This window comes from Lactuca virosa, chromosome 4 (assembly GCF_052849685.1).
Source record: "Lactuca virosa cultivar CGN04683 chromosome 4, Lactuca_virosa_CGN04683_v6, whole genome shotgun sequence".
NCBI lineage: Eukaryota > Viridiplantae > Streptophyta > Magnoliopsida > Asterales > Asteraceae > Lactuca > Lactuca virosa.
The window spans coordinates 466,351,789-466,367,325 of record NC_136429.1 but is presented as its reverse complement, the minus strand read 5'-3'; the positions used below and the strand labels follow the sequence as shown (position 1 = coordinate 466,367,325).

General features: G+C 38.6%; 1 protein-coding gene across 1 annotated transcript; it reads right to left on the bottom strand.

Moving 5' to 3' along the window:
- Window positions 1-12,652: 12,652 nt before the first annotated feature.
- Window positions 12,653-15,075, bottom strand: LOC145109186 (laccase-17-like). The gene is made up of 6 exons (XM_079046298.1): window positions 14,943-15,075; window positions 14,697-14,848; window positions 14,296-14,540; window positions 14,099-14,227; window positions 13,043-13,993; window positions 12,653-12,952 (listed from the first exon to the last, which is right to left on the bottom strand). The coding sequence occupies exons 1-6, from the start codon at window positions 15,036-15,038 to the stop codon at window positions 12,822-12,824; spliced, it is 1,704 nt and encodes a 567-aa protein (XP_078902424.1). The 5' UTR covers window positions 15,039-15,075; the 3' UTR covers window positions 12,653-12,821.
- Window positions 15,076-15,537: the final 462 nt, after the last annotated feature.

Genomic DNA, 15,537 nt, shown 5'->3' with positions numbered 1-15,537 from the left:
GCTCACAAGAACATAAAAGTACACTAAATGGATGTGAAAAGTGCGTTTCTCAACGGTGAATTAAAAGAGGAGGTTTATCTTCAGCAACCTCCGGGTTTTGAAAGTCTTGAATTCCCAGACTACTGCTACAAGCTTGAAAAATCAGTCTACGGTCTAAAGCAAGCCCCAAGAGCGTGGTACGAGACTCTCTCTGAATTTCTTGTCTCGTCCGGATTCAAAAGAGGAGTGATTGACCCCACTTTATTTAGAAAGGAAAATGGTAATCACCTTATGCTTGTTCAAATATATGTGGATGATATCATCTTCGGATCAATTGATCAGGGGATGGTGGACGAATTTGCTAAGCTCATGACCAACAAGTTCCAAATGAGCATGAATAGAGAGATTAACTTCTTTCTAGGACTTCAAGTGAAACAAGTCTCTCAAGGAATATTCATCCATCAGGAGAAATACACCACTGAACTACTGAAGAAATACTCAATGGACAATTGTTCTTCGGCCAAGGCCCCCATGGCCTTCGGATATAAGATATCTGTTGATCCTTCCGGCGAATCAGTGGATCACAAAACTTATAGAGGTATAATTGGCTCATTGATGTAATCACCGCAAGCCGAGCAGACATTGTCTTTGCAACAGGTGTATGCGTAAGGTACCTGGCTGATCCAAAAGTGTCACATATGACCGCAGCCAAGCAGATTCTAAGATACTTAAAGGGCAGCAAGACTCTTGGTTTATGGTACCCCGCAGGGAATGACTTCAGCCTACAAGCATTCACTGATGTGGATCATGCCGGATGCAGACTAGATCGAAAAAGCACCTCCGGTGGATGTCAATTTCTGGGTGGAAGACTCGTCAACTGGTCATCAAGAAAACAAAGTTGTGTATCACTGTCTACCGCAGAAGCTGAATATGTGGCCGCAGCCAGCTGTTGTTCATAAGTCTTGTGGATGAAAACATAACTTATGGACTACAGATACAGAATGTTGCGGATACCAATTTATTGTGATTCCGAGAGTGCTATAGCGATTTCCCACAATCCTATTCAACACTCTAATACAAAGCATATTGAACTACGGTATCACTTCATCAAAGACCACATCCTGAAAGGTAACACTGAACTAATTTTTGTCCATACTCATGAAGAGATTGCTGATGTATTCACAAAGGCACTTGACTCTACAAAACTCAACAGTTTCTTACAAATGTTAGGAATGATGAATCTGGACCCACAATTCTTTTTGAATTAATAGGTACCGCAGACCATCATTGGTCTCTGTTGCGGTCCTAATTGAATTTATTTATATTAGATAGTTCTGGTATATCCTATGCACCGCAGTATATTCTATGCACCGCAGTGTATCTCATGTACCGCAACTATATATCATATATATCTTTCAATGGTCCTTAGTGTTAGTTGTTACTAATTTTTGTTCAAGTGCTCTCCTCAGTTCTTCTACTGCAGTCATCTAACCATCCATCCGCAATGATCAAAGATCCATCCGCAATGAAGTCTCAATCCGCAATCACATTGATTAATTTCTCAACTGCTTCATAAATTCTTGAAACGTGGTGTGCTATTTAATGATCCTTCATTAAAAAAAACATTCTTTGTGTAGCATATCACTGTCTCAGTTCTACTTTTCAAATAAACCTTGTGTCAGACCTATTTTGGGTATGATGACAAAAAGAACGATTTTCCATAAAAATATCTTTTAAACTGTCTCTTCCTATTACCCCCAAAACGTCAAATCCGTTACATCTCCCTCCTTTGTACAACTGATTAACCCCTCACCACACGTTCTTCAGACGTGAGGTTATAGGGACTGACATTTCATTAAATGCAACCTCTTTTGGAAAATTTCAAAAATAAAATAATCCTTTAATTAACTCATCTGTGGCTGAGATTTCTTCTCTTAATCCAAATAAACAACCCAAACGTTTTTATTTTATCCGATTCCACTTAGGATAAAATCAATAAAGTTTCAAATCCGCCACTATAAAACCCTCTTTTTCTTCCCCAAGAAAGCTTTACGCTTTCTGAAAACTCTCAAGACGAACTTCTTCTCCTTCATCTTCTTGCACCCTGTTTTCCTGCAAGTTCTTCAAACTCTTTTACAAAAATGGTGAAATCAGGTATCTCAAAGAAACATTCCAAGGCATCTGCCTCTGCTCACCCAACTGGTTCAGACTCTACTTCAAGGAACCAAACGCCAACGATTGCTTCAAGCAATTTTAGGGCAGTGTTCGATGAGCATTCTTCTTACAATGCTCTGATCAAGTTGATGATCAAGTTCCTGTCAAATCATCCATTGTTTGGTCCTTTTGACACCTTCACAAATGTGGTTCCGCTATCAACACTCTTTAAATGTGCCTTCTCTGCATATCGCCCTCTCAACAACCTTCAGGAGGTGCATCTGAATCTGGTGAATGATTCTTTGGTTATTCTGACCAAAGAGAAATTTCTCAACACCATCAATCTGTTAGTTCATCCTTCAACAAAGTTCTTCACCCCAAGCATGGCCGACATTCTATGTGCACTTTACCAGATGGGATGCCAAAAGAAGCTAAAAGGCATAGGCGAATTCAAGAAGAATTAGTTGCCGGCGGTATGGCAGTTCGTTTGCCATTTCATAATTCGCAGTTTGTCCGGAAGAACCGGAGGCACTGATAACATGGGCCTCAAGCTGTTAGAGTTAGTATGGAGTATTTTTACTGGCCACGATGTCAACTACGGTCAGATACTGTGGGATGACTTCTTGCAGTACATCCCCAAGGAAAGTCCAAAAGAAAATCCAACCGAGCTCACCTTTGCAAGATTCTGGTCTCTATGCATCTCAGATCTTCATGCTGATGTTGGACTGAGCATGGGCAACGATATCAACCTTTTCATCACCAGAGATCTGAAAAGGTACAACCCTTCTAAAGATCAATCTATTTTTGGACCCATTAGACGACTACCAGTACACATATTGTCTACAGTTGGACTTGAAACCATTGATGTCACAGACCATATAGAGGCTACGGAAGGTATTGACCCATACCTTCCTACCCCGCCTCTACCTAGACAAGCCTCATCCGCACCCATCAATCCTGGTAGTACCGCATCTCCATCTTCCACCACTCTATCCAACTTATCTTTATCAAAAAGGCGTAAGAAGTTAGCCTCAGCCAACCAAGGCCCCCGCAACATCTCCAAGAAACATGGAACCCCAAAGAAGAAAGATGCTCCCAAGAACACTAAACCATCCAAGAAAAGGAAACTCAAACAAACTGTGCCTTCAGATGACGAATCAAATGACAATCAATCTCATACTCCCTCTATAGAACTTATGAGTGATTCTAATGATGACGCACAACCCATTGCTATCCTCAAGAAAAGAAAAACCAATTCCACTGACCAAATGCGTGACCGGACTGATGCCGCAACCTCTCAAAAGGCTCCGGTAGTCCTTGGGGTGGCCGCAGACCCATTCAATTCAACCATCAAATTCCACTCAGACACAAAAAGTGTGTCTATTTCAACTGATCGTGGAGACTCACCCCCAGCTCACTCCCAAGGGGATGGAACTGGTTCTCGCCCTAAGGTCTCCAGGGCTTCCCGTCTACATTTCTTTTCCCCTGAGGAGTTGAACTTCATCCTTTTGTCAGTAACCCAAACACTTCAAACACCTTCCCAACTGCAGGGCAATTCTTCCGCCCTCGCCAGAACTGAGTCGAGGCCAGACTTGACCACGGGTCAAGGAGACCAAGGAAGCTCAGGAAATCCTACTCTACTTACATCTTTTCCACGTGGTTTAGGCATGGTGAGCACAATTGTGCAAGGATCCATGGACCCAAGGGACACCTCGGTGTGTTTTCAAGGAATTGACGATATTGATCTTGATGATTCATGGAATACATACAAGCCAACCAATGAAGGTGAAGCAAAGAAATATTCCACTTTCCGTAGGGCATTTCAAGCGAGAAAGGATCGACAGACCAAGCAGCTTCAACAAAAACAGCAAGAGATTCAATCAGTGGCTAAGTATTGGGCAGACGCCATTAACAATGCCAATACCGTAACCACCATTCTGAAAGTACAGGAGTGAATGTCCACAATGGATGAGACGGTCCGCAACGCTCACACCACTCTTGGTGGTGAAGGTTCATCAAAACTCCCTCCAACTCCAAATGTTAGAGACTCTCAAGAGGATGGTACCGCAATCGAAGTTAACTCTGCACCTACATTCGGGTTCGATGACTTTGATCTCAATGAGGTAATTCAGCCAACCCCTTCTGATGACGAATTAATGATTTTTGATGAGGAAGAAGCTTCGAGTGGCTCTTAACACTCAAACTCCAAGCCTAAAGAGAAAAAGAAGAAAAGGAAGATTGCTGTGTCCAGAAAAGAATTTCTGAGTCTACAAGCCAAAGTAGATCAGATTCTTGCTGCGGTTAAGCCCACTCAACCGCAACCTGAAGACATACCGGGACCGCAGTCCCTTATTAAGAGGATCGAACGACTTGAAACTCGTGAACGACTAGCTGCTGAGCGAATTTCTCTGAAAGTTGAAATGGGAATTCGATCTCTGGATACAAGTCGTAAGGCTGACAATCAGCAGTTTATGGCTACTGCGGAGCACCTCATCACTGAGGTATCCGTAATCAAGGCACACCTTCAAACAGCCATTGCGGATCAGTCAACTCATTCGAAGAAGCTGATAGATGAAACTCATACTGCCTATGAGTCCACCATCTCGGTCCTACAATCTACCATCAACAGACTTCGACGCTCTCTATCTTCCAACTTTCATGGTCCTGAGATTCTTCAACTTACCAAGGAGATTCATTGACTACTCTTCAACCCCGCCATTTCAGACAATCAGCAACTGGCAGAGGCACTCAAAGCTCAATTCCAGGATGTGTGTGCCAAAGTCGATGGTCTTAAGCAATGGCTTGAGGAATCCCCAGCTATGCATTCCTCAAGAGGGGGAAGTGATGAAGACCATCATTCAGACAACATCTCTCACCAACATAGGAGCCCCCCTGTCATAAATGAAAAAGCTCCTTCACCGCAACCATCTCCTCACAAGAATCCAAGCCATCAGACGCCACCGCAACATCAGTCTCCACCGCAACAGAAAATCATTCAAGAATCTACTCCCTCTCCTGAACGACTGGAGACTCCTCCCCACTTCAAGAACTTAGCATCCAACATGTAATCCGAACATTCCAATGATTCTCCCGCAACAAAACAGAAGAAAGCCGACTGGAAAGCAGCCAAATTTGCTGAGCTTATCTGGAGAGAAAACGGATTCGACATCACCATGGATGAATCCTTAGTCAATTCTTGGATCAATCCCCACCGAAGATTGTTGGATGATGACTATAAACCCTATCTTACTTTTGCTGAACCTCCATCTGACGGTTACTGGGATGTCCCAATCTTCCCCAATGCAAAATACTTCACTGTATTTGAGCAGTTTGACCGCAGCTTACCTGATCACAAGAGACTGCCCATGGAATTCGAAAGACTCAATTGATTCTATGCTAAACATGCTTCTTCAATAGAGAAAATCTGGTCTAATGATAGACCATCCGCAGTCAAGAACTTTAAGCCCCGGAAATTCATGAAAGCGGACTTTATCCAGTATACTCTTACAAGAAGGAATCAGGACTACATCCGCACCCAAGCTGACTTCCCATGCATGAATCCAGAAGAAGTCTTCCTGATAGCAAAGGTGTTCCAAAACAAATCTAAAAAGTATCCAAAGATGAAGATACCATTTGAGAGGGCAAACACATTTCTAAGAGAAACTGTCTGTGACTTCGCAAAGATTGATGCAGACATTCACCCTGCCCTGGCCAAAAAGTTCGATTTACCACCACTTGACCCTGCACCGATGCTTAGTGAAGGTTATCAAGAAAGATCTCTGGGTGCAACATACTTCCCAGATCTTGGAGTCATTTTTAAACGAAAGCTCAATGAAACCAAATATTTTATTCCTATGACTGCCATGAATTGTCTCACAAGGAAGCAACTTGAAATTTGTCGAACCGCAGTTCAAAAGTCAAAACACACAACTGCCGAAGTCAAGTTCGAAATTTTAAGGAGGATCACCTGGTTGGAGAATGTCAGAAAGTTTTGGTGGATTCTCATCAAGTTCCTAAAACTCGATAACTGAAGAAAAGTTGAAGAGGTCACTTAGGGGGAAAATGTTGAATCATAAAAGTGACCCTCTTAAACTTGGTCTACCGCAGCCTTCCAAGATCCGCAGTCGTCTCTGTTCAGCAACCCCATCCGAAGTCATCATCATCCGCAGTTCACTATCTAGCTTTCTTAGTTTAACTCTTTATCTACTTTTGATAGATTTCTCTCTTTTGTCCAATATGCCTTGCATGGCTACGCTTAGATAGTTGAACTAATGTAATATTTGAGTCTCTATATATAGAGCTCAATCTTTCTTATTCAATACATCTGATAACACTACGCACCTTGAATCTCATATCGTGTGTTATTACTCTCATCTCATTCTTACTCTAAAAGTTCACTTGAATATAACTGGATATTATCTCTCTTCGGAGCAAGTCATTCTTGACTTAATCCCTTAGTTTGATCTCACTTACTAACTTGGTCTGATTGCATTCCTTGTTAAGAATCAACTTAAGAGTATACTTGATATAATACTTGTTGTCTTTTATATTTCCTTATCTTTCCGCAACTAACCATCTAACTATCTAACTCTAACTTATATTATTGTTGAGCTTTATGATCCTTTGAGATTAACTTTAAATTACGCAATATAAACTTGTTCTGACGTTTGTTCAAGTGTGTCTCAAGTTTTTCTCTCAACACTTACTCAGTTGTGGTTTTCCAGGTATCATCAGTGATCATGGGAAAGCAAAGGTGGGACTGTACACACTCATCAGCAGAATTGAGGATTCAACGTTCATTATAATACTCTGATTTTCAATAATTGTAATTTGTGACAACCCGGAACTTCTATCTTGTACAACTATTCAATTCAGTCAATGTTAAACTCGTTTCTATTGTCTTTTAGCACTGTTTAAGGGTTCGTTTAAGTGTTCTAAGCTTGAGTTCAACCAAGATTGAGATTAGGGATGAGCTAAAGATGTCGTAATGTAGAAATTCGTGCCATACACTCCTTTAGGAGGAGTGTGCGGCCGTACACATGGGTGTACGGCCGTACACACCCCTCATGGCCGCACACTCAAGATGGTGGGTTACCCACCCCTATATATATATGAGTAGACCTCCCTTCCTTCATTCCTTTCTTCTCTTGGCTGCACACTACTCCCTTTCTCTCAAGCTTACTCAACCGTGAACCCCCCCCCCCCCAAGGCTTCAAAAACGTGAGTATTCCATCCTCTAGCTTGTTATACTTGAAAGACCTCTTGATTTAAGCCTTGGTTCATCAAGTTTCATCATGTTCTTCAACCTTTGAAGGAGTACGGCCGCACACCTTCATGAGGTTGGCCATACACTCCTTAAAGGCCCTCCAAAGTGAGAGTTTGACCCCTATATTCTAGTTGGACATGACCCTAGCCTTGTTTCACCTTAAAGTCGACATTTTGGGCATGAACATGAAGGGTGTACGACCGCACACCCCTTTATACGGCCGCACACACATCATAGGGCCGTAAACCCACTTTGATGATCTTTATTGGCCTCAAACTTGCATTGCAACTAAGCATGGGACCTAGAATACTTCTCGGATGCTAGTTAGAACCTTGGAAACACCTCAAAAGCACATCTCATCATGAGTGTATGGCCGTACACTCATGGGCCGCACACCCCTTTGTACGGCCGCACACACATCATAGGGCCGTAAACCCATTTTGATGATCTTTATTGGCCTCAAACTTGCATTGCAACTAAGCATGGGACCTAGAGCACTTCTCGGATGCTAGTTAGAACCTTGGAAATACCTCAAAAGCACATCTCATCATGAGTGTACGGCCGTACACTCATGGGCCGCACACCCATGGCCGTACACACCCTTAGGGTGGCCGTACACCTCCTTCACTCAATCCCATATGGTTTTAACACTTAGTTCAAGTGTATCAAATCCCTAGAGTGGTTTCTTATCATGTCTAGTAGTGAAATACCCTAATTTGGCTCCTATATGTGTTATTCATGATAAATAGGATCCAATTGTGTTTGAGGCTTCACTTGACACTCAGCATCCCATATCGACCTTTCATACAAACCACTCACTCGAGGTGAGTTCATACCCCTACGCTTTTACGATTTTTAAACGTTTTCAAGGGGGATACAAGCCAAACTCAAATGCTTTTGTGAACTAATACAAAAGGACTTTTAACAAGTATAAAACTTATGCAATTGATACAGACAAACGATTTCCATATTTGTATAAAATATTTAGTTATTTTATCCCTTTTTGTACTATGTTGAGCATAAGGGACGTTTTCAACTTACAACCAAAATTTCATAGTTTTTCAGATTCAATATTCACATCAATTACACTATACATGCAAGCTATAATAGGTATAGTTTGGGGTTTTCAATACATAGCTTTTACGAATGCAGAGATATTCAGTACTAAACATATAAACTATGGCAGATTTAGTTTATGGTATACATTACTACAAGGATATGACATTTCATAATTATTTAAGTATAATTATTACCGTATACAGTATTCAACGGATTCTAATACAAGAGAACATTACTGAATTACATGTAAACTAGATTGTACAGCATTGTGAGGCTCTACTTCAAAACTGTACCCTTAGGTGTACTGATTTTAAATTCTATCATAGTATAACCAGAGTCTCCTAGAGGGAGAGCGTGACATTTGTGAATAGATCTATTCGGGATTGACAATCCCACACCTGAACTGCTAGCTACAGTTACGCAGGCATGCCTGGGGTGACAAATGTCATTTAGCCAACACTTGAAGAACGTTGCAAAGGTCACTAGGTCATATCAAGCATGGTTATACGACTCACAATAAGTATAAACTAATCATTTGTTTACGGGATTTCATTCTTCAATGGTTTTATTTTAAGTAATAAAACTACTATACATACTGGTGTTGGCCAGGGTTTTCATACAATACACTACTATACATACTGGTGTTATCCAGGGTTTTCTTACTATAAATTACTTGCAATGCTGGTGGTAGCCAGGGATTTCATACAAGAACTTTCATACAAAACAATACGATACAGCTGGTGGTACCAGGCATACATACAAGTATTTTCAGACATGAGAACAGAATTCAATAACGAACTTACAATTGGTCTTAGGGTTTAAGACTACTTTTCATTACTTAAGAAAATATTGGATTTTCTTGGAAACATACAAACATTTCTACAAATTCATTAACAGATTTTTCACTACAAAACATCGCTTATGAACTCACCAGCTTTATGTTGATACTCTTTCAAAACTGCTTGTATTCTCAGAAAATCAGTAGACAGGTACCTCCTGGAGTTTTGAGAAGTTGGAGCAACTAAAGTCATATTTTTATATTTTATTTACACTTTTGATGTATTCAAACAAGTCTTAAACAGATGTAAACCTTTTTCATATATGTATTCAATGTTTGGTCGTGTTTACTATGATTGTTATGATACAATGGTTGTGATACTACACATGACGTCATCCACCCCCGAACGTTTCCACCGTTCCAGTTTGGGGGTATGACATAATTGAGAATAAATGGTTTTTCTTAAAATGGTTTTATAAATGGGAAGTTTTACCTTTTTAAAAGGAAAATTTTTTATTGCGAAATTGGGACGTTACACAAGTTGTCATGCACAACCTTATAAACTTCCTGTTTTCCCTCAGCAAAATCCTATACTTTCTTTGGAATAACGCTTTAAATAGGAAGTGGCATCAAATTAAATGGTCCCTATAGCTGAGCAGAATAGACCACCTAAAACAAACTAAATATAGTACTTCAGTTAACAGTATGGCTATAAGTAAACTCAGCTTAACATAGTTTCTGATCCAATGCCTTCACATGATCACCCATCATACATCGCAAAAGATTACCAAGGGATCAATTAACAACTTATGTTTTCCCATCCATTTGGAGATGATACGCACTACTAAAATTATATTAGATTTTCACCATTTTCCACAAGCTATGCTAAAAATGACTCAAAAAACCAAATTTTTCGATCAGAAACAATAGAAGATGGCAAACCATGAAAACATAAGACATCATGTAAGAACAACCAAGCCATATTAGCTGCATTTGTCGTCTTTTTTCAATGGATAAAATACACCATTTTAGAAAAATGATCAAAAAATACAAAGATTGAATTATTACCATGTTGAGTATGTGGTAACCCCAACATAAAATCCATGTTGATATCCACCCACGACTGTGATGGAACATGTAAAGGCATGTAAAGCCCAACATTGGTAGTTATTCCCTTTGAGACCTAACAGATTTTGCATCACTTAACATATTGATCCACCTCAAGGTGCATAGTAGGCCAAAAATTGGATGATTTCACCAACTATAAAGTGTGATCTCGTCCAATATACCCTTCACCATGTAACTCCTTGATGTTTTGAAGAAGTAGATTTGAAGTTGTAACGCCCGCGTTTATCGCTAGACATAGTTATGAATCTATATCTATGTCGTTCGACGATTGAAATCTTTTATGAATAATTAAAAGTAAATTATTCATATATATATATATATATATATATATATATATATATATATATATATATATATATATATATATATATATATGTGTGTGTGTGTGTGTGTGTGTGTGTGTGTGTTTATGTGAATTTTATAGATATTAGGTGTATACGATATATGTGTAAAAACTTACATTGAAACGTAAAAAATAGGGATAAATAGAAATTGAAAATAAAAGATTATTTATGATAAATAATCTAAACAAAATCCATAGTAATCAAAAAATCAAACTCATGCATATAAAGAACGTCCAAATCTGATTTCGTGAGAGGAAGTTATGACTTTTCAAAGTTTCAGCGTAGTAGTGTGACTCAGAAACCGAAATTAAAATTGGTTGATTGTTAGGAAAAACAATCTAAACGGTATTTGAAGATCTCGTCGATAGGATTCCTTCGATATAAATACAGTCAAGAACGGAGGGCGTATGAGAAAGTTATGATTTTTACATGGACTTTAACAATCTAAGCCTATTAAAAATATAGCTTAAAAATAAATTGAGAATTAGCCGACGTCCAAACGAAAGTTGTAGATCTCGTCGATAGCTATGTGTGGATATAAAGATTGTAAAAAACGGAGCTGGTGTGAAGAAGTTATGAATTTTTGAAAAATAATAAAAATTTATGCGTGTTTGAGCGCGCTTCGATAAGAGGCGCGGTGCGCCCCGACAACCACCCAGACTTTGCCACATGTCAGCTTTCTACTGGATCCATGGCAATACCCCTGACAAGAGGCGCGGTGTGCCCAGACAAGATGCACGGCGCGCCCTCCATATTTCATCTATAAATAGGCACGAATTCAACCTATTTCCTCACACCATTTCCATCCAATATCTTTGGAACTCTCTCGTACCTTAGTCCCTTTTACTCCCTAGTTCCTGACTACTTTAGCGAGGGCTTGCGGCTTCGGAGAGCCGGAGAAATAGAAGTTCTCGGATCTAAGTTTTGCCCGCATAATTATCGTTTCTCGTTAGAGAACTCTGTAAGTTAAGTTGCACTTACTATGTTTTAAGTGTAAACTTTATTTATAGTCATATTCATTATTATGAACCTATAAATAAGACTTACCAGTGATTCCAAGTCATAATACTGATTGATCTACTTATGGGAGTGATGTCTAGGCTAGATTTAGTGAGGTGTTTGAAGTGCAATTTCCAAACAACATACTTTGTATATCAAACGGAACCTACCTCTGATATGATCTTACCTTATTATTTCTTACTTGATAGATCTCGATGTAGACATTGGGATTGTTGAGGAATCTTGAATATCGTTAACCAGGATTATGAAACTAGACTAAGATGTAGTGCTATATCATCAGGTCTTTTGGAAGGATCAAGTGTTAAGGCGAACCGCTGACCTAACCTTAAATCACCTACTTTTCTCAGGTGAGTGCGTAAATATTTTGAAGAATATAATTTAATAAAAGTAGTTATTAAATGTTAGTTGTACTAATTATACTATGTGCTATTTGTATAAACTATAATGATACTGCTTATTAGGAACTGTGTTGGACTTCAAAAAGGTGCTTAGTTCCAAATAAATTGTAACACCCGTTTTTAGTACGGATCGATTTAAGATTTTAAGGGGTCGAAAGGTTGATTTTTAGAGAAAATCAAGTGTCACGACGTGACTATTGGGTGGTCACGACGTGACAAGCAAAATAAATGTCTAGTTGACATCCAGTGGATTAAGCTCAACTACAAGGGGATGTCACGTTGGCGTTCAATGGATATAAAGTTCGATCAATGACAATTGAACTCTTTAATAAGAAAAAGAAAACATTTTTCAATGGATATAGGGTTTAATGTCAAATATTTTTTTAAACGTGTTCCATTAAAGTTTGTAGAATGTTATGTAGAAGGAAATTGATAGAATTGTATGAAAAGTATAATGATGATGTAGCATTTCATTGAACTCTATAGAGTTGCATGCATTGTGATACCCTAACAAAAGTCTAATCCATTAGGAAATAAATTGTTAGATTTTATTCAATGAAGTAACTCGTTACATAACTTTCGTCAACTCACTATAAACATTCAATGTTAAGTTGTAGAAAAACAAATGCGACCCGTCGAACTTGAATGGTCAAGAAAAATTGAGTTAGAAGATGTCAAGAAAGGGAATAAGCTTTTTAACATTTTGGAAGATCAGCCGGTGGAGGTAAGAGCTTTTGGTTAGGTAGTTTTCCATCTAAAACGAGCCATGCCATCTTCAAACCCCAACCTGTATGAACTTCCAAATGGCAATGCATGAACCATACCCCTACTCAATAAGTAACAAGAATGATATATTAATGACAGATTAGAAAACATCATGCACCATAAGAAACCAACCTAAATTCACATAACTAACCTGGGTTATCCGCTAGAAATCGTATAGCAACCCACCCACCAGAAGGCACACCAACCGTGTTTCGTTCAATAGGGTCCACAAGATTGAAGTTCTTAGGGTCCTTGTTGGGATTGTAGTTTCCAAACCCTTGACCAACAACAAAGAAATTGAAGCCATGGAGATGAAGAGGGTGGCTTTCAGCACCAAGAATGCTGGTATCTTGCATGACTAACTCCACACTAGTGTTAAATGGAAGAACCATGAGTTTTGTCCCATTGCTCACAAAGGTATTATTTGGAGGAGTCCCAGTATAGTTAAACCAATGCAATGGGTTGATTGGGAAATAAGGACTATAAACACCCTTTGATTTATTATAAAAGTGGGATTGGAGAAGGGCAACACTTGGTTGTACAAATGACACATTATTGATAGATGCTGCAAACCTAGTCCCATTTGGTCCTTGACAAGTTTGATTTTGCGCACAAGGAGCTGTCCCAAGTCCTATTGTGAAAAAGAATTTTTTATCAACCTTCTGTGGGACATTAGCAGGAAATTCAGCGCTTCCCAAGCTTCTAAGTCTATTTGAAAACTTTGACACGAATGAAGTGTCATTTAAAGATGGTAATATTGGTTTAAAGAGTGGAAGATTCTTCATGTGAATGGATGTTTCATATTCAAGAATACCAGCAACTGTGGAATTGTCAAATGTTCCTTGGCCCGTTACATATGGTCTAGCAGACATGAGAAAGTTGGCATTGGGAAACGTTGATATGGTTTTAAGGAGAACGTTGGTGGTTTGACCAGGAGCTAGTATAATCGTTTTAGTGTCAAAAGGCTTTACATAAACAGCATCAACTTCAACAATGGTGAGAGTGTGGTTTGCTATGCTAAAAAAGAGTTCATCATTAAGTGCTGCATTGATTAGTCGAAGGAGGTATGTCTTCCCAGGCTTGACCTTCAATCTGAATGTGTCTGCCAATTTCATGAGCAATAATAACTCAACATTCATTCAATTCAATCATATATATACGTACACATATACTTCAAATATTAATTATGTAAAGTCCAAATACGTACCTTTAGCTGAACAATTATACAAAAGGCCAGGAAGTCCGTTAAAGGTATATGCATCAGAAACATTTGGACCCCCACCGGTTTGTGTTGCTTGTGAAATTATGGCTTCAGGGTCAGTGTTGAACCACTCACCTGTTTACATAAAACATTATGAACCTAGCTATATATGTCAATACATAAGTATATATACAAGATTTTACCAAAGATGATGGGAACTTCTTTATAGGGCTTGGTAAAAGGGTAGGGGACATTAAGCTTTGGAAGTATAATGAGAGGGCCATAAACACTTGCTCTTAACCATGATATATGTGCATGCCAAAACAACGTTCCTCTTTGTCCAACAACAGTGTAATTGTACACGTAAGTTTGGCCCGTTTGTATGGGGCATTGTGTAATGTAAGCTGGCCCATCGGCCCATCCACTCCGAAGTTGTTTAATACCATGCCTGTTTACGCATCGGAAACGTAAAACCATGTTATATATTGTGACAACTTATCATATACTTACAAAGATTTAAAAAGTATACATATATATATATATATATATATATATATATATATATATATATATATATATATATATATATACACAGCTTTTATACCAATGGATTGTTATATTATTGGAGACATGGTTGGTAACTTTGATAAGAAGGCGATCACCCTCACGAGCGACAATACGTGGACCTGGAAATTTCCCATTGACTGTAACCATGCTTCTTGTGTGGCAAAGTCGTGTCACGTTTTGCAGTTGGATCTACATGTAAATTTAGATCAAGATATAGATGGATTATAACAATGGTTAATTAATTAACATCGTGGATATATATTGTATATCTAATGAAACATACGTTAAACTCATAGTTCCTGGTAGTTTCACCAAAAGACAAGGGAAGAAGAGATGTTATTGCTACCAACGACAAGAAAATTCGCAAAAGACCACCCATATCTTTGTCCTCTTACTCTTTCATTGAAGAAGCTGAAAGTTATTGCTAATGCATGAACCAAGCTATGGAGGTTGAATATATATAGGTTTATATGTATAAGGATGATTTGGGAGCTTCAAGAATGATTTTGATTGGATCACCAACTGTTGTTAAAGTGCAACTTTAGAGTGCTACCAAAGAGATCATTTCGATCGATCTGTCATTTCAAAATCTTTCCTTTGTCGTAAGGACTAGTTCCCAATCTGTATAACACAATACTTTATTTGATTGTTAAACATAATCCTACTTTTGAAAAACACGTAAGATAAAAAAAAAATATATAGAGAGAGGTTATTGTAAATGCATATAATTAACTGCGATCATTTTTCATCATACTTTGACTGTCATATCATTACAATGCTGAAATGAGTTAATTTGGAAACTCTTTTTTCGAAACATATTCTCATTAGACAGAGATATAGTCAACACATAATTTTTTATACTAAACTTCGTTTGTAAT